Source organism: Theropithecus gelada, chromosome X, assembly GCF_003255815.1.
Source record: "Theropithecus gelada isolate Dixy chromosome X, Tgel_1.0, whole genome shotgun sequence".
NCBI lineage: Eukaryota > Metazoa > Chordata > Mammalia > Primates > Cercopithecidae > Theropithecus > Theropithecus gelada.
The window spans coordinates 43887114-43912449 of record NC_037689.1 but is presented as its reverse complement, the minus strand read 5'-3'; the positions used below and the strand labels follow the sequence as shown (position 1 = coordinate 43912449).

Sequence of the window (25336 nt, the reverse complement as noted above, 5' to 3'; positions counted from 1 at the left end):
AAAGTCAATGGAGGCCAGGCACAGTGGCTCACACCTGTAATCCCAACACTTTGGGAGGCCCAGGCAGATGGATCACGAGGTCAGGAGTTTGAGACCAGCCTGGCCAGCGTGGTGAAACCCCATCTCTACTAAAAATAGAAAAAATTAGCCGGGTGTGGTGACACGTGCCTGTAATCCCAGCTACTTGGGAGGCTGAGGCAAAAGAAATGCTTGAACCCGGGAGGCAGAGGTTGCAGTGAGCCGAGATTGCACCACTGCACTGCAGACTGGGCGACAGAGCGAGACTCCATCTCAGTGGGGGGAAAAAAGTCAATGGCAATGGTATCCGCAGGACATATTTAATTTGACCCCCAGAATACTGACCAAGATTTAAAATATGAGAGATTTCACATAAAAATCCAGATATTTGACTTCTCTCAGAAAACAAACCAGAAACCTGTCTAGCCCCCAAAGCCCTAGCATTTCTGCATGAAAATAGTTGACTGGAAACAAGTCGTGGCTGAATCTTGCATAGCACATTCACCACCCCCACAAGCGAGCTTCACTACTATTGCGTCCCAGACACCAAGGTCAATGGCAATTACCATTTATTATTGCACTTGCCCTGGCTTTTGCCTACACCCAGTCAGCGTTATTCATGCATGTTATTTAATGTTACTCATTGACCATGCGGGTATTTGAGCTTGGAACCCCTGGCTTCAGCTTGATGGATTCCTTTGTACCTCCAAGGCACTGAACATCCTAATTTGCAGACTACAGTTCATGCAGTCCCTGAGCCAATGAGAACTATGCCTTTATTTGTTTCTGCTTCTAAGCTGGTATTCCAGAAAACCTGAAATATCTTCACCAACTAGCACCTTGACTCTAACTCCCATTCCTGTTCCCAGACCATGAATCCTAGTGTTGCTTGAGTGAGTCCTGCCTCTCTGATATTAGAGCCCCTCTTGAAACAGTTGGCCAGGGACCAAAAAGTGCCACCCTCCCAGTCCCGGCTACTAGTACCCTCTCACCTAGGGACTGAATCCTGCCATGCTGAGCTCAAGGGATCCTTCTTATGTAGACCCGCAATGTTTAATATGGGAGTCACTTAGCAACACTGAAATGTGGCTAGTCCCAAATGAGATATGCTATAAGTATAAAATACACATGGAGTTTAAAAGACAGTATGAAATAAGGCCCATAAACTATTACATTAGTAATTTCATTTTTTTGAGAAAGGGTCTCACTCTGTCACCCGGACTGGAGTGCAGTGGCATAATTTTGGCTCACTGCAGCCTCAACCTCCCAGGCTCAAATGATTCTCCCACCTCAGCCTCCTGAGGAGCTGGGACTACAGGCGTGTGTAATCTTGCCTGGCTATTTTTTTTTTTTTTTAAATTATTTTTTGTAGAGACGGGCTCTCACTCTGTTGCCTAGGTTGGTCTCGAACTCCTGGCCTCAAGTGATCCTCCCACCTCAACCTCCCAAAGTACTAGGATTACAGGTGCGAGCCACCATGCCTGGCCTCATATTAGTAATTTTATATTAATTATGTGTTGAAATGACAATATTTTAGATAAACTGGATTAAACAAAATATATTATTAAAATTAATTTCACTTGTGTTCTTTCACTTTTTTATTGTGGCTACTAGAAAATTTAAAATTACATATGTGGGCTGGGTCTGGTGACTCACGCCTATAATCTCAGCATTTTGGGAGGCTTAGGCGGGCGGCTCACTTGAGGTCAGGAGTTTGAGACCAGCCTGGCCAACATGGTGAAACCCAACCTCTACCAAAAATACAGAAATTAGCCAGGCATGTTGACAGGTGTCTGTAATCCCAGCTACTCAGGAGGCTGAGGCAGGAGCATCCCTTAAACCCAGGAGGCGGAGGTGGCAGTGAGCCGAGATCATGCCACTGCACTCTAGCCTGGTCAACAGAGTGAGACCCTACCTCAAAAAAAAACAAGTGTGGCTCATATTCTAGTTCAATTGGATAGTGCTATTTTGGACTGCAAAGACAAAGCAACATTTGCAGCCAATCCCACATGAGTTAATGCTCTGTCCCACTAGCTGGATGGCAAGGGAATGTACTATATAACCTCTTTTGGTGGCTTTCTGTTAAAGGACTCTCCTTTTCTACATGCTATTCTTCTCATTTCTAATTAAATTTGCTAAATTCCCATGGTTACGTGTGTGAATGAGTATGAGAGTGTTGGTGTATCAGTGTGTCCAAATGCACACTTGGATGTGGGAAGTCTTAATGAAACAGTAATGTAGAATTATGTGTTTTCCCCAGTGAAAAAGAGGAGAACCCTGATAGGTAGGAAACCTCAATGTGAACTGCTATCTCCTACTCACTCTCTAGAACAAAGGGTGCCAACCACAGGCAGTTGGGCCAACTCTGTCATCAAGAGGTTCTAGAAACAGAGATACGGAGGAGAAGTGGGGCGGGAGTCTCTTAGTAAAACCCAGGTATCAGTTTTCTTTTTTTTTTTTTTTTTTTTTTTTATATTTATTATTATTATACTTTAAGTTGTAGGGTACATGTGCATAACATGCAGGTTTGTTACATATGTATACTTGTGCCATGTTGGTCTGCTGCACCCATCAACTCGTCATTTACATCAGGTATAACTCCCAATGTAATCCCTCCCCCCTCCCCCCTCCCCATGATAGGCCCCGGTGTGTGATGTTCCCCTTCCTGAGTCCAAGTGATCTCATTGTTCAGTTCCCACCTATGAGTGAGAACATACGGTGTTTGGTTTTCTGTTCTTGTGATAGTTTGCTAAGAATGATGGTTTCCAGCTGCATCCATGTCCCTACAAAGGACGCAAACTCATCCTTTTTTATGGCTGCATAGTATTCCATGGTGTATATGTGCCACATTTTCTTAATCCAATCTGTCACTGATGGACATTTGGGTTGATTCCAAGTCTTTGCTATTGTGAATAGTGCTGCAATAAACTTGAAAAATTCCCTTTGAAAACTGGCACAAGACAGGGATGCCCTCTCTCACCACTCCTATTCAACATAGTGTTGGAAGTTCTGGCTAGGGCAATTAGGCAAGAGAAAGAAATCAGGGGTATTCAGTTAGGAAAAGAAGAAGTCAAATTGTCCCTGTTTGCAGATGACATGATTGTATATTTAGAAAACCCCATTGTCTCAGCCCAAAATCTCCTTAAGCTGATAAGCAACTTCAGCAAAGTCTCAGGATACAAAATTAATGTGCAAAAATCACAAGCATTCTTATACACCAATAACAGACAAACACAGAGCCAAATCATGAATGAACTTCCATTCACAATTGCTTCAAAGAGAATCAAATACCAGTTTTCAAAAGATAACTACATAGTTGGTAGGGAACTAAGCCTGGAGGTCCTAAGGCAGGGTTTTTCACAGTCCATTTAAACCAATCTGAATTACAGAAACTTTCAATGATCTGAAAATTAAAGCAGTTACCTGCACTAATGCAACCAGATTTGGTAAATTAAGTATTGCTATTCACGTCAACTGGCCTGGCCTGCTCTTGTGAGTCACCAGGGCTTTTTTTTTTTTTCTTTTTTGGTGCTGTTTACAAACAAATGAATCATGAGAAGACCTTGCTGCTCCAAGTGTGGTCCGCGACCAGCAGCAGCAGTCGCACCTGGAACCTTGTTAGGCAAATTCTTGGGTCCTATCCCAAATAAAAACTTTAAAAACAAAACAAAACAAACCTTGTTAAAATGCAATGAGAATCTGCATTTTAACAAGCAGATGCTCATGTGATTTGTGTACACATGTAAATTGGAGACATACCTGAAGTTTAAGCTTCTGACTGTATTCATTTGCTTAACAGACTTTTTTGGTAAATAAACAATGGCAGACTTCCATCTGAGTTAGGGTCTTTGGAATTTGCCCCTTTGGGGATCTTTCTGTTTTGCTTTTTCTTTAGACTGTAGCTAATAATACTGAATGTTTTTCAAGTAAATCAGTGGTTCCAGGTGGTTCTTGGATAGAAGCCCTGTAAAAAAAAAAGGCTATAAAAGGCCAGATAATTCTCTTGTAAGTTTCCAACTTAAGTATTCCCTGAGGCAAACAGCTTCAGCACAAGGGACGCAAATAATTTTACATTAAAGAGATGAGTATCTGCCTAACTACCACACTACCCCCATGTACATCAAAATACATCAAAATCAGGGGGGAGATTGCCAAAATCAACTTTATTTTAGAATGTCACACCCTGACACAAGGAAAAGGGACTTTCACACCAAAACTGAGGAAAACAAGTTTAATCCACATACTTTTCATATTAGTTAAAATTCTTCTACTGCCAAAAAACCTCCTGCTATAATTTTTTAAATCTTTCTTTATCCTTTGTTTTTACAGCCTTCCCAGAGCTTATAATATTACCACTGTGATTATCTGATAAGATCTCAAACTATTTACTCTGACCAAGGAGCAAAAGAAAACATGCAATGAGAATATCGAGTATTTTGAAATAAGCCATTAATTCTTCAGTGGAATTGTTTGCAAGAGAACTTTCAGGTTCAAACATAAAGTCTCCTACTTAGACAGTAAAAACAAGTTAACATAGGCCAATTTGTTCCCAGACCAAACTGAGAGTCAGGCTGGTATTTCTCACAGCCCAATAATGAGATGCAAATGAACTGGGGAAGAAGAGAGTTTTATTTTCTGCCACTGGTTACAGGAAGAAAGCCTGGAAATTATCACCAGACCAACTCAAAATTACAAAGTTTTCTAGAGCTCATATACCTTCTAAACTATATGTCTACGTGTAAGTGTGCATTTGTCGAAAGACATAAGTGATAAACTTCTTTTATTTTTTATTTTTTTTTTTTTTTTGAGACGGAGTCTCGCTCTGTCGCCCAGGCTGGAATGCAGTGGCCGGATCTCAGCTCACTGCAAGCTCCGCCTCCCGGGTTCACGCCATTCTCCTGCCTCAGCCTCCCGAGTAGCTGGGACTACAGGCGCCCGCCACCTTGCCCGGCTAGTTTTTTGTATTTTTTAGTAGAGACGGGGTTTCACCCCAGGATGGTCTCGATCTGCTGACCTCGTGATCCGCCCGTCTCGGCCTCCCAAAGTGCTGGGATTACAGGCTTGAGCCACCGCGCCCGGCCGATAAACTTCTTTTAATCTATAACTAGGTCTGAGTCTTGCAGATCTTCTTCTGGAGCCTCAGTAAGTTTACTTAATCTAAACGGATCTAGGTGCTGGGGCGATTACCCTTATCTTGTCTCCTACTAAATCATAAAGCTTTGGGGAGTTCCTTTAGACGCCAATAAACTTGTTTGTGGAGGCCTGGGGAGTTTCTTCAGACCCCCAATAAAACTTGTTTAATCCTAAAAGGGTCCTGTTAATAATTCATTCATTATCTTGTCACGCTTCAAGGCCCAGGAAAAGCCTAGGCAAAACTCTTGGTGGGCTCTTTGTTACATTCCAGCCTTTGTATATGGGCACTGGCTCAATCAGCTTTTAATGTTTAACCTAGCTACTCAGTTCGTGCTGGGACAGTTGTGATGGAGGCCTGTGTTAGTGAGACCTGGCCTGCCACAAATGTACTTAGATATGGTATTGCAAAGCAAACTTCAGTGCATAAAACATAATCATGTATTATGTAGCAATAATGACTATGTACTGACACAGAATACCAACCATTTGGTATTATTATGTATCACTACATGACACCAATCATTTGAACAATCATGACATTACAATGCCTTTGCCCTTAAATTCAATGTTTATTGACCAACCTGCACCCAAGCTGCTCAAATATTTGTATCTGATTGACTACATGGATTGTTATTAATCATGCCTGGATCTTTTACTTCATGACATTTGTAAAATATAATTCATCAAAAATAAAATGCAGACAAAAAACCTGGCCAAATCCAAATTCCTAATTCAAAATACACCCTCTCAATAGCGAAAAAACAACCTGATTAAAAAATAGGCAAAAGATCTGAATAGACATTTTTCCAGAGAAGACACATAAACAGTCAGCAGGTTTATGAAAAGGTTTTCATCACTAATCATCAGGGAAATGCAAATCAAACCATAATGAAATACCACTTCACTACCTGTTAGGATGGCTCTGATCAAAAATTTAAGAGGTAAGTTTTGGCAAGGTATTTCTGGAAAAAAAGGGAATGCTCATATGCTGTTGGTAAGAATGTAAACTGGTACAGCCATTATGGAAATAGCATGGAAAATCTTCAAAAAATTAAAAATAGGACTACCATTCAATCCAGCCATCCCACTACTGGGTATATATCCAAAGTAAGTAAAATCAGTATATGGAAGAAAGATCTGCACTTTCATGTTCATTGCAGCATTATTCATAACAGCTAAGATATAGAATAAACCTAAACACCCTTCAATGGATAAATACACAATGAAAATGGGATGTATTCACATTTTGTGAATGGAATATTCGGCCACAAAAATGAAGAAACGAAGAAAATCCTGCCTTTTGCAACAACATAGATAAAGCTAGAGGATATTATGCTAAGTGAAATAAGCCAGACACAGAAAGACAAATATTATATGATCTCACTTATATGTAGAATTTTTATAAAAGTTAAAATATAGAAGCAGAGAGTAGAACAGTAGTTGCCAGGGGCTGGTGGCAGGGAAATGGGGAGATATTGATCAAAGGGTACAAAGTTCTACGATGAATAAGTTCTGGGGATCTAAAATATGGCATGGTGACTATAGTTACTAATTATGTATTGTATACTTGAATTTGCTAAGACAGTAAATCTCAAGTGTCCTCACACCCCCTCCCCCTGCCACACACACACACACAATGGTAAATAAGTGTGACAACAGATGTGTTCATTTAATTGTGGCAACCATTTCACAATGTATGTCAAATCATCATGTTGTATACTTTGTGTTTCTTTTGAGACAGAGTCTCGCTCTGTCGCCTGGGCTGAAGGGCAGTGGCACCATCTCGGCTCACTGCAACCTCCGCCTCCTGGGTTCAAGCGATTCTCCTGCCTCAGCCTCCCAAGTAGCTGGGATTACAGGTGCCCGCCACCACGCCCAGATAATTTTTGTATTGTTTTAGTAGAGATGGGGGGTTTTACCATGTTGGCCAGGCAGGCCTCAAACTCCTGACCTCAAGTCATCTGCCCGGCTTGGCCTCCCAAAGTGCTGGGATTACAGGTGTGAGCCACTGCACCCGGCCGTATACTTCGAATATATACAATTGTTATTAGTCAAATGTACCTCAGTAAAGCCGAAAGAAAAAAAACACATCTTTTCCTCCAGTGCAGTTGAAACAGATGGGGAAGAACACGTTGCCACAGTGATGAGACCCTCTTTGAATTCATGACCTCGAACCTCACCTACATCTGGACATGCCGCCTTCAAGCAGCTACACTACATTCCCTCAGTTTATTCACTCGCCCAGTCCCCTGGACAACTACACACCTTCTCTCTCCTCTAACCTTCAATACTTGCTAACTCATCCTCACTCTCATTTGATGACCTTTCTTCCTATTTCACTTAGAAGTTGAAAGAATCTGAAGACAATATCCACAGGCCCCTACCCCCTGGAAGGCTGACATTAGGCTGCTGAATATACCCTTTTCAGATCTGGCTAAATTGTCATTATTGTTTGCTAGCTGGGGTGCACCACTTACCATTTCCTTCTTATCTTCCTGGAAGTGCACATCTACAAACATCTTTCCAACAACATAAGGGAGGGCACTTTCAATAAAGTTTACACATTTGTCCCACTGAGGCAGCAAAGTTGTGGTCCCCTGGATTACCTGTGGGAGATAATTGATCCCGATTAAACTTCATTTGGATAAAATCCATGGCTGAAAAAAAATTCAAACAACCTGAAGAAAATAGTCTACAAAACATTGCACACCCTAACCCATATATATGCATCAGATAGTAGAGGCAAAGGTAAAATAGCTGAGGAAAAAAAAATTCTGCTTGTCCCCATTATATTTCAAACTAAATGAAAATGTTTTAGGCCGGGCGCAGTGGCTCACATCTGTAATCCCACCACTTTAAGAAGCCCAGGTGGGCAGATCACCTGAGGTCAGGTGTTTGAGACCAGCCTGGTCAACATGGTGAAACCCCGTGCTTACTAAAAATACAAAAATTAGCGAGGCAGGGTGGTGCATGCCTGTAATCCCAGCTACTTGGGAGGCCGAGGTGGGAGAATTGTGTGAACCCAGGAAGCGGAGGTTGCAGTGAGCTGAGATCGGGCCACTGCACTCCAACCTGGGCAACAGAGTGAGACTCTGTCTCAAAAAAAAAGGAAGAAAAGAAAGTGTTTTAACAGTTAAAATAATATATTTATCCTTTCTTCCCAATTTTCCCCATTAACAAAGAATCTGGACAATGGTATCATCACTTTTCTGCAGTCAGCAGGGACATGAGAAGATGCTATCCAAGTGTCCAGATAATATTTAATCTCTACTGAGAACTAAAGTTCCACTAACAAGGTCTAGATTCAGTGGGTGAGCAAAGTTCCTGTCCAGCGAGGGTTTCCTTGCTCCAAGTAGCACTCAACAAGGCAGACCAGGAGAACACGGTGCACCATGAACAACACAGGGAGCATATTTACATTGTGTCACAGCAAAAAACACACTGATAAACAAGCAAAATACAGATGTAAATGCTGTGCCCATCTGTCCCAATTATATCATTACAAGAAAACATTTACAAACAAGTAAGAAGGTTCCCGAGCAGGACCTGGAAGGGTCAGAGGTTTACTCTTGGGGATAAAAGCAGAGAAATAAATATAGTGTAAGTTGCCCTTGGAAGTTGGGGGTACAGGCAGGGAGGAAGGGAGGCCCTGAGAACGGTGGCCAGAAGTGTCCTTTGCACAATGTTAGACCCAGGTTGTTTTGAGGAATGGGATTAAGGCTTAATTTCATCTATTCTTCCTCTGATTTCTGGTAACCTCTCTCAGAGGTAAGGGATGAATCTATTTTTAAAACCTCTAGAGAAAGAGATCCTACAACCTTCTTCGGCAATTCAATATTATATTTAGCACTTCGTGCTCAAGAAACATCCCCTCATACCTAACCTTAAATGTTCACACACTGCTTCTTACACCTCTCTCATTCTCTTCACAGTAGGGGTGGAAAGCAGCTGGGCATCATCTTTTATGTGATTCATAGCAGTTAAAAATACACACACACACACGCACACACAATCTACTTGTTTTGTATCTTAACCCATCAATACGACATATATATAGAGAGAGAGAGTTGTTTTATGCTGTTCTCTGGAAAAAGACTTTTTTTTTTTTTTGAGATGGAGTCTTGCTCTGTTGCCCAGGCTGGAGTACAGTGGTGCCATCATCTCAGCTCACTGCAGCCTCGGCCTACTGGATTCAAGTGATTCTCCTGCCTCAGCCTCCCAAGTAGCTGGGACTACAGGCGTGTGCCACTACGCCTGGCTAATTTTTGTATTTTTTGTAGAGACGCGGTTCCACCACCTTGGCCAGGCTGGTCTCAAACTCCTGACCTCAAACAATTTGCCTGCTTCGGCCTCCCAAAGTGCTGGAATTACAGGCGTGAGCCACTGCATGCAGCCCTAAAGTAACTTTATATGCTAGTGACTTTATAGGGTCAAAGCATATCCAAAATAATTGCACTACTCTTCCAGAGTAATGGCCCACTAAGAATTTCTATACTTATAGTTCCTCTAATAACAAAAATGCCTCTTGAATGAAATCATAGCTTACAAGATTCACCATTCACTTCACTTTAAATTGATAGAAAAATAAAAACTGTTTCAAAGATACAAAATCCTTATGGCCTCTAGTGGAAGGAGAATTAGTCAGATACAAGCCTCAAAAACAAAGATGAGAGTACCATGGGTATAAACTGGGAGGCGAGCAAGGGTGGGAGAGAAGCCAAGATTAAAGAGCCAGGTGAGGCCCGACACAGTGGCTCATGCCTTTAATCCCAGCACTTTGGGAGGCCGAGGTGAGAGGATCATTTGAGCTCTGGAATTCAAGACAAGCCTGGGCAACATGGCAAGACCCCATCTTGAATAAAAATAAATAAATAAAGAGCCAGGTGGGCAGGTGGAGGAGGTCTCAGAGAAAACGAAATTAGAGCCTCTTGGACCTAGCAGAGGATAGATGCGAAGATGGAAGGTATAGGCAAAGTTTAAGACAAAATTCCATTTCCAAATTGAAAATGAAATTCTACCATCTAATATCTCTATCATGCACATTTTAAATGTTCAGAATACTGAAAATAAAAGATAGTTACAAATATATCACAATGAAATGTTAAAACTATAATTACAGTGACGCAGTTAAAACCTCTGGGGGAAAATGGGAATCCACTGATAAGACGGGGAAGTTTGAAAACAATGTGTGGCCTCTAGTATTTCTCTAAATATCTTCATAGAACCCATCAAAGTAGAGCTTGAGTGTATCTTATCGTGTGTAATTTATACCTAAATAAAAATAAATAAGGCACACACACACAAATAGAGCTTGGGCTACAAACGCCCTGTCTAATCCCTGAAGATGATTTTTATTGGATCAGTTAATATATGGACGATTCTAGCATGTAAAGTTATCCAGCAATGTAACATTGCAATCTTCTTAAACTTACCCTTGAGAATTCCAGCCATCTATACTGAAAGCGCCTGCTAAGGTTTGGAATTCTGGAATAAACCATTCTCCACACCAAATAGTTGGCAATGGTCCTGTTAACAGAGAGAGATGCCCATTTATTGTATTTTAGGTCAATATCTGATGCTCTGCAGAACACCTTGAGAAAAACGGTTGGCAAAGCTCCACCAAGGGACCTCTTATTCATACAAAAATGCAGAACTTTCACTTGAGAAATGACATAAGATGATAAATGTCAATAAGCACAACCAAAATCGGCTTGCTTTTCACCACCCAACAGAGATAAATGAAGGAAAGATTCCAGCCCCAGCCCTCAGAGTGAACATTTTGCTTTCACTCTCAGGGTATAAAGTCCGCTGTTACACAGCCTTTCATGTCTGGAAATTGTGAGTACCTTCAAATTACAGCAGATCCTCAAATAGCATCATTTCATTCAACATTCTTTTGTTATACAGTTGATAAGAAAAAAACCCATTCTGGGCCAGGGTCACTGTCTGTGTAGAGTTTGCACAGTCTCTCCAAGTCTGCACAGGTTTTCTCTAGGTACTGTTGTTTCCTCCCACATCTCAAAGATGTGCCTGTTAGGTTAATCGGCGTGTCTACACATTCCCAGTGTGAGCGAGCATGGTGTGTGTGTGTGACTGCACCCTGCGACAGGATGGCGTCCTAGCCAGGGCTGGTTCCCGCCTGCTGCCCTGAGCTGCCTAGATAGGCTCCAGCACCTGCAACCCTGAACTAGAATAACTGGGTTAATAATCATCTTACTTACTTTTATTCATCTTTCTTAAATGTATGCATGGCTCACATGTATTCAGTGTTCAATATTAGACATGTTTTGGTCTTTATTTAGAAGTTTGATGATGTTTTTGTGAGCAGGAATATGCCATAGGAACTTAACTCTTGTTTACATCAATTAGCCTATGGTAAAACTGATTTCATTATCTGTCATTTTGCTTAAAGTCACAGTTTCCAAGAACCTATCGATGATGTTAAGTGAGGACTTACTGGATTAGGTGACTTGATACCATGCCTATGTATTCTTTGCCTTTGGAAACTAACAGCTAAATATTGGCTAATACCAATTACCTAATTTTGCACCCTCATTCTATACTTACTAAATATGTGAGTTTGGACAAGTCACTCAAGGTCTGTGATTTTATCTTTCCTTGTCATACAATGAGGATCATCCCCACCTTACAGGGTTGTTGTAGGGTTCAAATAAATAACAAAATGCTTGACAAATATATTTCTGGGGTTTTGTCTTTCACTTCCAAATGTATGAATAAGCTCATGTAATGCCTATAATACATATCTTTAAAAATACGTTACATTTTAAGGGTTGCCTTTTTCTATAAGCAAAAGATGACCTGACCTCATAAGAATGTGTGATCTAATTTCTAACCCAATAGTGATGATGGATTTTTAATGATCCATTCCCCTCCCAGCTGTGCCATTACCATGGTGACTAATAATACACATTCCTGAAATGGCTTTCTGGTCAATCATGTGAGAGTAGTATGACATGACGACACTAAAAGCCCATCAAGAACAAACCACACTCTCATTTGTATGACATTCTGACAGTGGACATGCACTCCTACTAGTAAAATATTTTTCAGCATACATACCCAATACATGGATGTTTAATTTCTACAGAGATATACTAGTAGACTAATATATTAGGAATATTTTTAACAAATACAAAAACAGAAATTTCAAAAGATGAGGTAAAATGAAATTAAAAATCTTCAAAAGTCATTAATCCTTCAAACACCACTGGATTAATTCTTCAAGACATAGTGTCCATATAGGATTTGGTTAATACAACAATGACAATGAATATAAATCCACATTTCTTAGAGTCTTCTTGACTATTTCAAAAATTTATGGCATGTCTTTGTCAGATTACTATTGTGCTTGTTCTTGTTAGACCACCATTGTATTTCTCTTGTCATCTGGCTAACCAACATGGCGTACCAGCCTGGGAGAAGGGTCACTTCTGCCAATTTCTAGCTGTTCTCTTGTGCTTACATCATCAATAATCATTTCAATTCCTGTTTCTCTGGAAGAATTTTTAAGCCACTTATCTATGCTGTATGTAGTAAACTAGACAAACTAGACAATAAAATTCATAAATCCACAGGTATATGTAAACTGCTCAAGATTTTTTTTTTTTTTGAAGATGGAGTCTCGCTCTGTCACCCAGGCTGGAGTGCAATGGTGCGATCTTCACTCACTGCAACCTCTGCCTCCTGGGTTCAAGCAATTCTCCTGCCTCAGCCTCCTGAGTAGCTGGGATTACACGTGCCTGCCACCACGCCTGGCTAATTTCTATATTTTTAGTAGAGAAGGGGTTTCACCATGTTGATCAGGCTGGTCTCAAACTCCTGACCTCAGGTGATCCTCCCGCCTCAGCCTTCCAAAGTGCTGGGATTACAGGCATGAGCCACCACGCCAGCTGAGATTATTTTTAATATACTGAACGAAAACAAGCCAGTGAGGGTGACAGTGGCCCTCTCACATGTTCCACGCAGATCAAATGAAGGGTCCATAGCCATCAATATAGAACTCAATAAAGCATAATTATTTTTCTTAAAAAGTTTTTTTATTTCAATAGCTTTTGGGGATGTAAGTGGTTTTTGGTTATATAGATAAATTGTATAGTGGTGGGCCAGGCGCGGTGGCTCAAGCCTGTAATCCCAGCACTTTGGGAGGCCGAGACGGGCGGATCACGAGGTCAGAAGATCGAGACCATCCTGGCTAACATGGTGAAACCCTGTCTCTACTAAAATATACAAAAAACTAGCCAGGCGAGGTGGCGGGCGCCTGTAGTCCCAGCTACTCGGGAGGCTGAGGCAGGAGAATGGTGTAAACCCAGGAGGCGGAGCTTGCAGTGAGCCAAGGTCCGGCCACTGCACTCTAGCCTGGGCAACAGAGCAAGACTCCGTCTCAAAAAAAAAAAAAAAAATTGTATGGTGGTGAGGTCTGAGATGTTATAGTGCACCCATCACCCAAGTAATGTACACTGGATCCAATCTGTAGTTTTTTTTATCCCTCATCCCCTTCCTACCCTCCCTGCTTCTGAGTCTCCAAAGTCCATTATATTACTCTGTATAAAGCTTAATTATTTTTAAATTTAAATAAAGATATAGAAGTTCTAAAATGTTCTTCTCAGACCCAATGGATCTTGTTAGGGTATGCACATTCCCCTAAGATACCACTGCCCTAATCAGCAAAGTCTGGCCCTTGTCCATCTCTGTTGAGGCCACTAAGTGGTTTGGGGTCATTCCTTTGGCTCTTTTGCATTCACATCTCCACTCCTTAATAGGATAAGAAGTGCTCACTGAGCACTTATTGTTGGCCAAGTATTGTGCCAGATGCCATGAGGAACGTAAAGAAATAAGAACCCAGCACCTACAGTTAGAGAACTCAAAGTCCAGCTCGGAACACAGGACTTCAGACTTCAGCTTGTTCATGTAATTGGGTTGTTTCATTGAAGGGACACACTGTAAGTATACAAGGGATCTTTCTTTCATTCACTCAATCAACACATCCTGAGCGCCCACACATATACTAACAGTTCTACGTGCTGGGGAGATGGATAGTCCCTGATTTCCTGATGCTTTTAGTTGAACAGGGGAGATGAGACAAGTGCATAAATGATGATTTGGTAGACTCTAGCACCGAAAAGTGCATGCCAGACACTTCACTGTAAGGATAGTACATCTCAAACTGAGGGCTAAGGGAAGGCTTCATGAGAGGAGCATGCCGAAAGGTTAAAAGGCTTTGGTGTTGCAAACAGGAACGCGAACTCTGGACCGGCTAAATAATGGTCGAATCGGCTGATGTGTTGGAGAGGATGGTGAACAGGATCATCACTCAAGGAAGTGGGCAGAAAGGCCAGCCACACTGGGGAGATGCAGACAGCAACCAGGGCATAGTCTCTAGCACATTCATGGGCCAATCCTGGTCTTAGTGCAAGGACTTTATGTTCTTTGTCTCTAAAATACCTCTTGCCAGGCGTGTGAACCATGCTGGATCCATAGGTGGAGACGAGAAGGAGGTCAACAGCCAGCAGATGTCCTTTCATCAGTTCAAAAGATATTCCCTCAAAGGAGTGGTGATGAGCCAGAATAACTGGGGAAGTTGTTAGGGGGCCCGATGGTGGCGGTGGAAGAGGCAGTATGGCAAAGTATACTGGGGTTTGAGAAGTAGGGGCCCTTCCAGCTCCCCTGAAATCATCTCATTTAGGCATCTCACGTTAACTATGATCCTCACAGTGCTGCTGTAAGAGAGATGTGATTATACCCATTTTACATATGAGGAAACTTCAGGCTTAGAACCATTAAGTAAACTCACAATCACATATTCGGTGAGTCTCAAACTAGAATCACCTGGGGAAGTTGTTAAACGTCCACATGCCTAGGCCACCCCAGGCCAATTAGGTCACCATCTCTGAAGTGGTACCCAACATAAATATTGCTTATAAATCTCCTCAGCTAAGTCCAACGTGAGGCCAAGTTGAAGAACCACTGTAATAAACAATGGAGGCCAGACCAGACCCAGGTGTGTCAACTCTAAAGCCTGCATATGCTTTTCGTTATGCCACACAGTGATGAATTAAAGCCTCTAATTATTATTATTATTATTTTTTTTTTTGAGACACAGTTTCACTCACTCCTGTCACCCAGGCTGGAGTGCAATGGCACTATCTAAGCTCACTGCAGCCTTGACCTCCTGGGCTCAAGGGAACCTCCTGCCTCAGCCTCTCAAGTAGTTGGGACTACAGGCACGTGCCACTGTGCTCAGCATATTTTTTTGTATTTTTGGTAGAGACAGGGTTTCACCATTTTGCCAGGCTGGTCTCAAACTCCTGGACTCAAGCGATCCACCCAATTCGGCCTCCCAAGTTTCTGGGATTACAGGCGTGAACCACCATGCCTAGCCAAGCCTCTAATTCAGCTAAGATTTCCTGGCCAATCACAGAGACCCCAAAACACTCCAACAAAGATGCTTCACAGAAATCTAAGGGCATAAAAATTATGAGGACTTCCTGGACAAGGCATTACAAAGGGTGATAGCATAACAACCAGACCTCTGCAAGCTGGAAGCTGGAATGCTGAGAAGTTCACACAGCGAGACAATGGCACTGATGAGTTTCTTCAGTGTGTTATAAATACACTGACAGAATGCTATGGAGCACAGCTTTGGAGTGCTAATATTACCACGCCAGGAACAGATATAACCATAATGACTGAATCACTGTCACCTAATGCTCAGATACATCAAAAAGCAAAAATCAGACTCAGCAACAGTCCTTGAAAATAACACATAACATCCTTTTTTTCCAAAAAACACATTTTCAGCCATATGGTAATTTCCCCAAGCGGCAATAAATAAAATAGAGAAAGGCCAAGTGTCTCAGAAGAGAATCCACCACAAAGAGAGCAACGTGAAATCATTTCCTAAAGCCTCTGACTTGGAAGATGTTTTTAATTTTTAGATTTGGGGCGCTCCATTGGTAAGTATAATGCAAATATTCCAAAATCTGAATAAATCCAAAATCAGAAACCCTTCCGATCCCAGGTATTCTGGATAAGGGACGCGCAACCTGTGGAGGCAGCTTACATTTGTATTACATTTCAGAGACCACAAAATACCTTCTTTGATTTTTATAACAGTGCTGTGAAGTGATTATTATTATTCTCCTTATTTTCAGATGAAGAAAACAAAGGTAAGAGGTCAAGGTACTTCCAAGAATGTAACCAATCTAGGACCAACATCTGGGTTTTCAGATTCCAGAGCTTGCATTTGCTCCTCTCGGTCATACTATCTGAAGTGAGCCACAGAGGTTCTTCTTAAAGGTTCTCAAAGCCAGAGATCTTCCTAAATCCTACAGGCTGCCCAGAGGCAAATGTAAGGCAGTGATTCTGAAAGTGTGTCCCTGAGCCAGCAGCTTCAGCATCATCTGAGAACTTGTTAGAAACTTCCGAGGCCTTACCCCCAGACCTGCTGAATGAGAATCCGTGGGGCGGGGGCCAGCACACTGTATTTTAGCAAGCCCTCCAGGGGATTCTGGTCCGTGTCAGTTTTGAAAACAGCTGGTCTAGGAAAACTCCATCTCCTCATCATTCTGCACATACAGCTCAACTAGGACTTCCTAAATCCCACATCAGTGCTTCTTAAACTTGAATGTATATATGAGTCCCCTGGGGATCTTATTCAATTTCAGCCTCTGATTCAGTAGGTCTGGGGCAGAGCCTGATACGCATTTCTGACAAACTCCCCAGTGATGTCTCTGCTGCTCATCATAGGCCATTCTTTGACTAGCAAGACCCTGGATCACTCTCAGAAGAGCTGGCCCCCGGGAGAGGTCCACATAACAGCACATTTTCCAGGTCATCCTTTGGAAACATGCAACAAGAATCATCTTACTTTAATGTACATTGTACTTGCTTTATATGAAAAGAAACTTAAAGACAGGAATACTTACAGAGTCCTTGACAAAACTCCAAGGGTTTGCTCTAGGCCAGTCTGCTACAAAACAAAACAACAACAACAAAAACAACAAAAGAAAACAGTCCTGGTGCAGATGATCTCCATGGGGCCAGGCCTGGCCTAGAAGAGGAAACCACAGCAACTCCTCCTGATGCCAACCTTCCTTGGCCTCTCCTCTTCCCACTCTTACTCCTCAGATAAAAGTAGATGGGAAGTGTCTGAGGCAGCCTCAAGTCACGAGTGAGGAGGAGAATTGAGGGGGGACAGAAAGGGAGGCAAGTCTATAGAGCTCCTCACCCAGTGACGTGCTAGTAAATGTTACCAACTGCCTTGTCGAGAAAAAAAAAATGATTTGTTACATTTGCCAATTTCCATGGTGTCAAAATCCCCCATGGTTGAATTCAAACTATCAACATGAGATCACTGAACATGTAGTTAGGAAGAGATGCACATAACATGAGAGATCATCACTACCTCCTTACCCCCTTTCCACCTTAAACACCAGCTCTTGTTCCCCACAGGCAGCCTCCAGCTCATTCCTCCAAGGGTCTCTCCCTGGCCACCTACTCCCCTGGACTGCAAGGTTTGGCACCACCACCACTGATGTGGTTTGGCACCACCACCACTGGAGGATCTCATTGCTCTAATTCTGTACCATGCACCACCTACCAAAGAGTCAGTGCCACTGTCCCCACAGCCACTCAGTCAGAGAGAGAGGCCTAATCCCCTAGACTGGCAGTGGGAGTGATATAAGAAGGGAGAAGCAGCAATTGAGAAATAAACAGCTGAAAGAAAAAAAACAAACAATCGCATCAAAAAGTGGGCAAAAGATATGAATAGACAATTCTCAAAAGAAGATATACAAATGGCCAACAAACATATGAAAAAATGCTCAACATCATGAATTATCAGGGAAGTGCCAAACCACAATGAGATACCACTTCACTCCTGTGAGAATGGCCATCATCAAAAATAAAAAAATAACAGATATTGGCATGGATGCGGTGAAAAGGGAACACTTTTACACTGCTGGTGGGAATGTAAACTAGTACAACCACTATGGAAAACAGTATGGAGATTCCTTAAAGAACTAAATAGAACTACCGTTTGATCCAGCAATCCCACCACTGGTTATCTACCCAGAGGAAAAGAAGTCATTATACGAAAAAGATACTAGCTCATGCATGTTTATAGCAGCACAATTCACAATCGTAAAAATATGGAACATACATAAATGCCCATCAATCAACAAATGGATAAAGAAAATGTGGTATATATACACCATGGAATACTACTCAGCCATAAATGGGAAGGAAATAATGGCATTTGCAGCAACCTGGATAGAGCTGAAGATGATTATTCTAAGTGAAGTAACTCAGGAATGGAAAAATATATAACATATGTTCTCACTTTCAAGCAGGAGGTAAGCTATGAGAATGCAAAGGCATAAGAACGATATAATGGACTTTGGGGACTCAGGGGGAGGGTGGTGAGCAATAAAAGACTACGCATTGGGTACAATGTACACTGCTCAGGTGATGGGTACACCAAAACCTCAGAAATCACCACTAAAGAATTCTTCCATGCAACTAAACACCACCTCTTCCCCCAAAATTATTGAAATAAAAATAAAAATTAAAAAATAAGAAATGAACAGCTGACACCAACACAAGATGGCTTTGAACCCCTGAAAATTGCAGGAGAATTGCCAAAGCTAGCAATATCTAACTATCTGAGGGTACAACACGCTAGTATCTCCAAAATGAGCAGTGAAGCATCTGAAAAGTGTCTCTTTTCACACCAAGACATTTATGGAAAAAAAGAGATAAGACATAGAAATGAGGGTGACCCCATTTAGAATCTCAGCTGTTTCCTCTTAGAGGTGTGATCTTGGCCAAGTCACTTAACCAAAGCTTCCTCATCCGTAAAGTGGGAACAACACATAGAATTGTAAAAATCAAAGATGTTAACCATAATGGTTACCTGTATATGATTTTCATAGGCAGATTCTCAAAAACAGAGGCACAGCAGAGATGCCCAATGTGAGAAGGCTTGGCTGGCTTTTTCTTCAATGGTGCCTCCAGGGGAAAGGTAGGAGGTGGGAGGATCCTCATAACATTCATCTGATGCCTTTCCTCTACATATCCTGAGCCCAAGCTGGCCCCTCAGCTCTCTAGCCCCCTGCCTTGCAGGTGACACCCAAGTTTACACTAGTTCCACCACTCAAGATGCTTACCATCCCCTTTTCTCCATTCTCCCATACCTAGAAAATTCCTCTTTATCCTTTGGGGTTCCATTCATATGTCACCTCCTTGTGGTGGTGATGGGGTATCTGGTTAACTTCTGGAATTTTTAAAGTGTCTACTACATGAGAAGCACTGTGCTAGGCCACAATGCTTAAAAAAGCAATCACAAGAGAGCCTGCCAGAAGCAACCTAAGTGTCCATCAACAGATAAATGGATTTTTAAAAATGTGGTAGATATACACAACGGAGTACTATTCAGCCATGAAAAAGAATGAGATCCTGTCATTTCCAGAAACATGAGTGGAACTGGAGATCATAATGTTAAGTGAAATAACCAGGCACAGAAAGACAAACTTCACATGTTCTCACTTATTTGTGGGAGCTAACAATTAAAATAATTGAATTCACAGAGATAGAGAATAGAAGGGTGGCTATTGGAGGGTGGGAAGGGTAGCAGAGGAGAAGGAGGGAAGGAGGGATGGTTAATGGGTACAAAAAAAATAGAAAGAACGAATAAAACCTAGTAGTTGCTAGTACAACAGGTAACTATAGTCAAAAATAGTGTAAATGTACATTTTAAATAAATAAAACAGTATAATTGGATTATTTGTAACACAAAGGACAATTGCTTGAGGGGATAGATACCCCATTTACCTTGATGTGATTATTATGCATTGCATTCCTGTATCAAAATATGTCCTGTATTCACAAAAATTAAAAATTTAAAAAAGAGTGCCTGCCTGGCCGGGCGCGGTGGCTCAAGCCTGTAATCCCAGCACTTTGGGAGGCCGAGGCGGGTGGATCATGAGGTCAGGAGATCGAGACCATCCTGGCTAACACGATGAAACCCCGTCTCTACTAAAAAATACAAAAAACTAGCCGGGCAAGGTGGCGGGCGCCTGTAGTCCCAGCTACTCGGGAGGCTGAGGCAGGAGAATGGCGTAAACCCGGGAGACGAGCTTGCAGTGAGCTGAGATCCGGCCACTGCACTCCAGCCTGGGTGACAGAGCGAGACTCCGTCTCAAAAAAAAAAAAAAAAAAAAGAGTGCCTGCCATCAGGTACCCACAGTGTCATAGAGGTAGGGAGCAGGGAAGCATTTGCCATTGAGAGAAAAGTCGTCATTTCAAGAAAATGAGATATGCTCTTTGATAAAGGCATGTCTAGGGAAACTCCAACTCCTTTTCCTCCTGGGCATATAGCTAAACTATATTTCCCAGTCTCCCCTACAGCTAGATGAGTCACAAGACTGAGTTCTGGCTTATGGAATATGGGTAGAAGTGACATACCCCACTTCTAGGCCTTCCCACCAAAACCTATACAATCCTCCACCCTCTCTGTTTCTCCATCCTCCAGCTGAATAGAGAAGATGCCAAACATCCACGGGAGAGCAGAGTCACAAGATGAAAGGAGTCTGGGTTCCTGAGTCACTATTTAGAAGAAAGCTCTCTTACACGGACACCCATGTTCAGACTGTTCCACGAGCAGAGGGTACAATTTAGCCAGTGAGTGTATTAGAGGTGCTGGTTATAGCAACTGGCATATCATCATCAATGGAAAATGATCATCAATGGAAAAACATCACCATAGTATGCAAATAAAATACTGTCAGACTTCTCATGATGTGTACGTTGTCTTGAAATCTCACAAGAATACACAGAATACAAGTTGCTTTTTTATGAACTGGTGGTTGCGGGATAAACTGTGTGAAAGATATTTGGGTTTTGGCTTTATTTTTATTTTATTTATTTTTTAAGACAGAGTCTCTCTATGTCACCCAGGTTGGAGTGCAGTGGTGTGACCTTGGCTCACTGCAACCTCCACCTCCTGGGTTCTAGCGATTCTCCCGCCTCAGCCTCCCAAGTAGCTGGGATTACAGGTGCCAGCCACCACACCCAGCTAAATTTTGTATTTTTTTAGTAGAGACAGGGTTTCACCATGTTGGTCAGGTTGGTCTTGAACTCCTGGCCTCAAGTGATCTGCCCGCCTCAGCCTCCCAAAGTGCTGGGATTACAGGTGTAGGCCCCCGTGCTTGGCCAATTTTTGTCTTTATTTTTAAATGAAGTTGTATATGTACATAATGTCTAAGGTGATTTTTCCATCTATGTTTTTTCTACTGTTGTTCCCTATGTTTACATTTGTCCAAGTTATCATTTTGACAAGAATCAGAGTAAAATCTCCCTCCAATCATGGTCTTTTCCACTGTTACGAAAGGTCCTGCAATTACCAAGTAATCATCACGACAGAGATGCTTTTTCTAATAGAGTAAACCAAATTCCAATCTATCCCCTGATTGTAAATTAGGCTTTTTTTGGAAGTAAAATTAATCAGTGTTCAGAAGTACCTACTCTTTTAACACAGATACTAGAAGAAACTGACTCAGGAGGTGAAGGATGAATCTCTAGCAGGCCAAACTCCATCTTTCAATGGAAATTACCACCAAAATTTAAAATGTGCTCCGTAACTCAATGGCATATGAGTAGAAAATCATTAGGGTCATATTTGATAGTATTTGAGAGCTAGGAAGTACTTACAAAGAAATTTCCAAATACAGTGATCCCCTTCTGCTCCCCTAAGAAAAGTTAATCGTAAGATTCTCCTGAGGTACTTGTTTAAAATAAAGATTACTTGGCCTCCCTTCCAGCTCTACTGTATCAGACTCAATGGAGGAGGGCCTTGGAATCTGCATTTTTAACAAGCACCCGAGGTGACGCTGCTGACATTCCTGGCCCATGGAGCAAGGCTCTACCCTGCAATATAATTACCTACCTCTAGATTCAATTTTCATTTAGAAAATTTTCGAAGAATCCTGGCTTATCTCTAAATGACATAATTTTAAGTAAATTGTTTCTTCTCTCCCTTTTCTGTATATTTTCCTCAATGAACACAGATTACTTTTATCTTCAGAAATTATCTTAAAAAGAGCAGCAGCTTCTCTCAGGTGTCTAAGTGTTTCTGTAGGGGATAAATGCTACATTTTATTCCTAGAATTGTTGGAAGTGCCTTTTTTAAAAAACATAACTTCTGGCAATATAGCCTTGTCTGAGTCCAAATAAGAAAATATGATTTTAATCATGGCCCAGCAATTAACTCAGTAAAGTGTTTTGTAAACTCGTTGATTCATTTTGTAAACTCTGTGATTCATTTTCTGAAGTCAAAGCTGAATGCCTTAATGAACCTGTAAAATTCTCCTTCCTGGAAATTTTGAAGATTTTTCTTTGTAGTACTAAACTAGCAAAGCAACAAATTCTAAAACATTCTTTAAAATAAGAAAACCCTGGCAGTTCCTAAAGTTGTTTTATCAGTGCAATTTTTCTACCGCTCTCAAAGTGGTCTTGTGTCTTTTCAATACAGATACTTTTGTTTATTGCCAGAAAGTGACTTACTGGTTAAAAAGGAACCAGAAAAAAAAAAAAAAAAAAAAAGCAGCAAAAGATTGAGAATGAACTGGGGAAAAAAAAGATGTTCACACAGAAATTTTAGAAAATAACATAATTATATAACTTGTTCCCCAAGCTCATAAACAATTTAGGATCTCGAAGAGAACAGCATGGAGAAAGACCAGAAATAAAGGACAAAAACATTTGTTATCATTGCAGCAAGTAAATTACACCAGACAATGGTTTTGGCCAGTTCATCACAAAGGATACCGGGATTTTCCCTATGACTCTTTTGATGTAACATTCTTTAAAAACAGTTTTCAAAGAATGTGAGAAGGGAAGCCCTTATAATTTAAAGAAAACACAAAAGTCACAGTAAAATTCACATAAAGTTCTTACTTCTTTCTCTCGGACCCTAATATCCTAAACAAATCTTTAAAGTACTGCGGAACGCGGACCACCACATTCTCGGAGGGGTTGATGTCTTTCAGGTGGGGGTAGAGTCTGGTGTCAATGACCTTCTTGATGTAGCCCAGCCAGTCAAACTGAGGGGAGAGAGAACAAAACAGAATAAGAGAACCTCTGTTAGGTAGCAAGTAAGAAAGGCAAATAGAATAGATTGAGTGTCATTCATTTCTTTTGATTTCACACCTAATAATTCAAGATGCAACTACTCAAGTCTAGAAAATAAACTCCTGATCATTGCTATTCAGATCTATTGTCTTTTTTTTTAGACAGTCTCGCTCTATCACCCAGGCTGGAGTGCAGTGGCATGATCTGGGCTCTGCCTCCTAGGTTCAAGCAATTCTCCTGCCTCAGCCTCTGAGTAGCTGGGATTACAGGCACCCACCACCACGCCCGGCTAATTTTTTTTTTTTTTTTTTGTATTTTTAGTAGAGGTGGAATTTCACCATGTTGGCCAGGCTGGTGTTGAACTTCTGACTTCAAGTGATCCACCCACCTTGGCCTCCCAATGTGCTGGGATTACAGGTGTGAGCCACCGTATTCGGCCTGATCTATTGTCTTAATCACAAATGGAGCATGTGTTCTGTACCATCTACATCTGGACAACACACACACACACACACACACACACACACACACACACACACATGAACACAGTAATATGCACCCTCACTCCCTTGGCCCCCTCTAGTACTCTTCCTCCTTCCTGAACTCTCCCCTCTGTCTTTCTCTCCCCATTCTGCTCTCTCTCCCCATCCTGTACTCTTCTTCTATTCTATACTCTCTTTTTTCCTCCCGTACTCTTCCCTCCTTCTCTCTTGCATTTCTCTTCCTCCTTCTAAATTCTTTCTCTATACTGTACATTTTCTCTCCCTCCCTCCCTTTCTCTGTCCTGTACTCTCCCTCACTCTCATATATACACAGAAACAGATGCCCCAGTACATAACTAGTCTCTGTGACACAGCCTTTAAAAAAAAAAAAAAAAAGAGGAAATAAGCAGCAACAGAAAGTAAATGCGGCCAGGCATGGTAGCTCACGCCTGTAATCCTAGCACTTTGGGAGGCCGAGGCAGGGGGACCATTTGAGGTCAGGAGTTTGAGACCAGCCTGGCCAATCCCGTCTCTATTAAAAATACAAAAAATTAGCTAGGTGTGGAAGCAGGCACCTGTAATCCCAGCTACTTGGGAGGCTAAGGCAGGAGGTTGCAGTGAACCCGGCAGAGGTTGCAGTGAGCCAAGATCACGCCACTGCACTCCAGCCTGGGCGACACAGCAAGACTGTGTCTCAAAAAAACAAACAAAAACACAGAAAGTAACATGCCTCCATTCTTCAGAGCATCCCTATCTTACCTAAAACACCATATGGTGTTTCTTAGATTGGCTACTCTAAAAGTCTTTTCCCAACCTTTTCTCCGTTACCTGTGTCCACTGTTGAAATGGAAAACCAGTTACTCACTTGCCCAACCTCCCCGGTGGTTAGGAGTGGCCACGTGACCCAATCCTACTCAATAAGAAATAAAGGGAAGACATCTGGAGATGTTCTGGAAAGGTCTGTTTGTTTTTCCTAGTAAAAGAGTTAGACACATCACTGGCCCTTTCCCCTTCTTCCTGCTCTGACACAGATGTGATATATGGAGCTGTGATGGATACCTTGCAACCATGAGTCATCAAACATGAAGTCAAAAAGCCAACACACTAAACAGAGTAGGATGCAAAGATAGGAAGAACTTGGGCCTTTGACAACACTGTTAAACAGCTGAGCCAATGCCAACAATTACCTATGTCTAGACTTTTGTCATGTGAGAAAATAGGCTTTAAGTTTCTAAGCTGCTGTTGGAAAGATGTTTTGTTCCCTATAACAGAAGGCATCCCAATACACAGACAAGGGATATTTTATGTGATTGTTGACAAAGACGATGATAACCAAGACTGGGAGTAGGTTTTACAAGACAGAAATTTACACACAGATGAAATCCAATCCCTTCTAAAATGACCAGTTGAGAGAAAGTTTTCTGGATATTTTCACCAACCTGGGGAATCATAGCACTCAGTTCAGAAATGTTCATTTTGTTGTACATGGCCTCACTGGTTCGGTTTTCATGAGGAATCATTATCTGTTGGAAAGAGATTTTGGTTATTTTTTTTTC

General features: G+C 41.7%; 1 protein-coding gene across 2 annotated transcripts in view; it reads right to left on the bottom strand.

Annotated features, from left to right (window-relative positions):
• Nucleotides 1-25336, bottom strand: part of PHEX (phosphate regulating endopeptidase homolog X-linked) — a 224937-nt gene that overhangs the window by 133161 nt on the left and 66440 nt on the right. For both annotated transcript variants that reach the window (XM_025372572.1, XM_025372573.1), the window contains exons 8-11: nt 25220-25303; nt 23125-23270; nt 10584-10677; nt 7629-7757 (exon numbers count right to left, since the gene is read on the bottom strand). In XM_025372572.1, coding sequence (XP_025228357.1) covers nt 7629-7757; nt 10584-10677; nt 23125-23270; nt 25220-25303 — 453 coding nt within the window. The remainder of the gene's footprint in view (nt 1-7628; nt 7758-10583; nt 10678-23124; nt 23271-25219; nt 25304-25336) is intronic.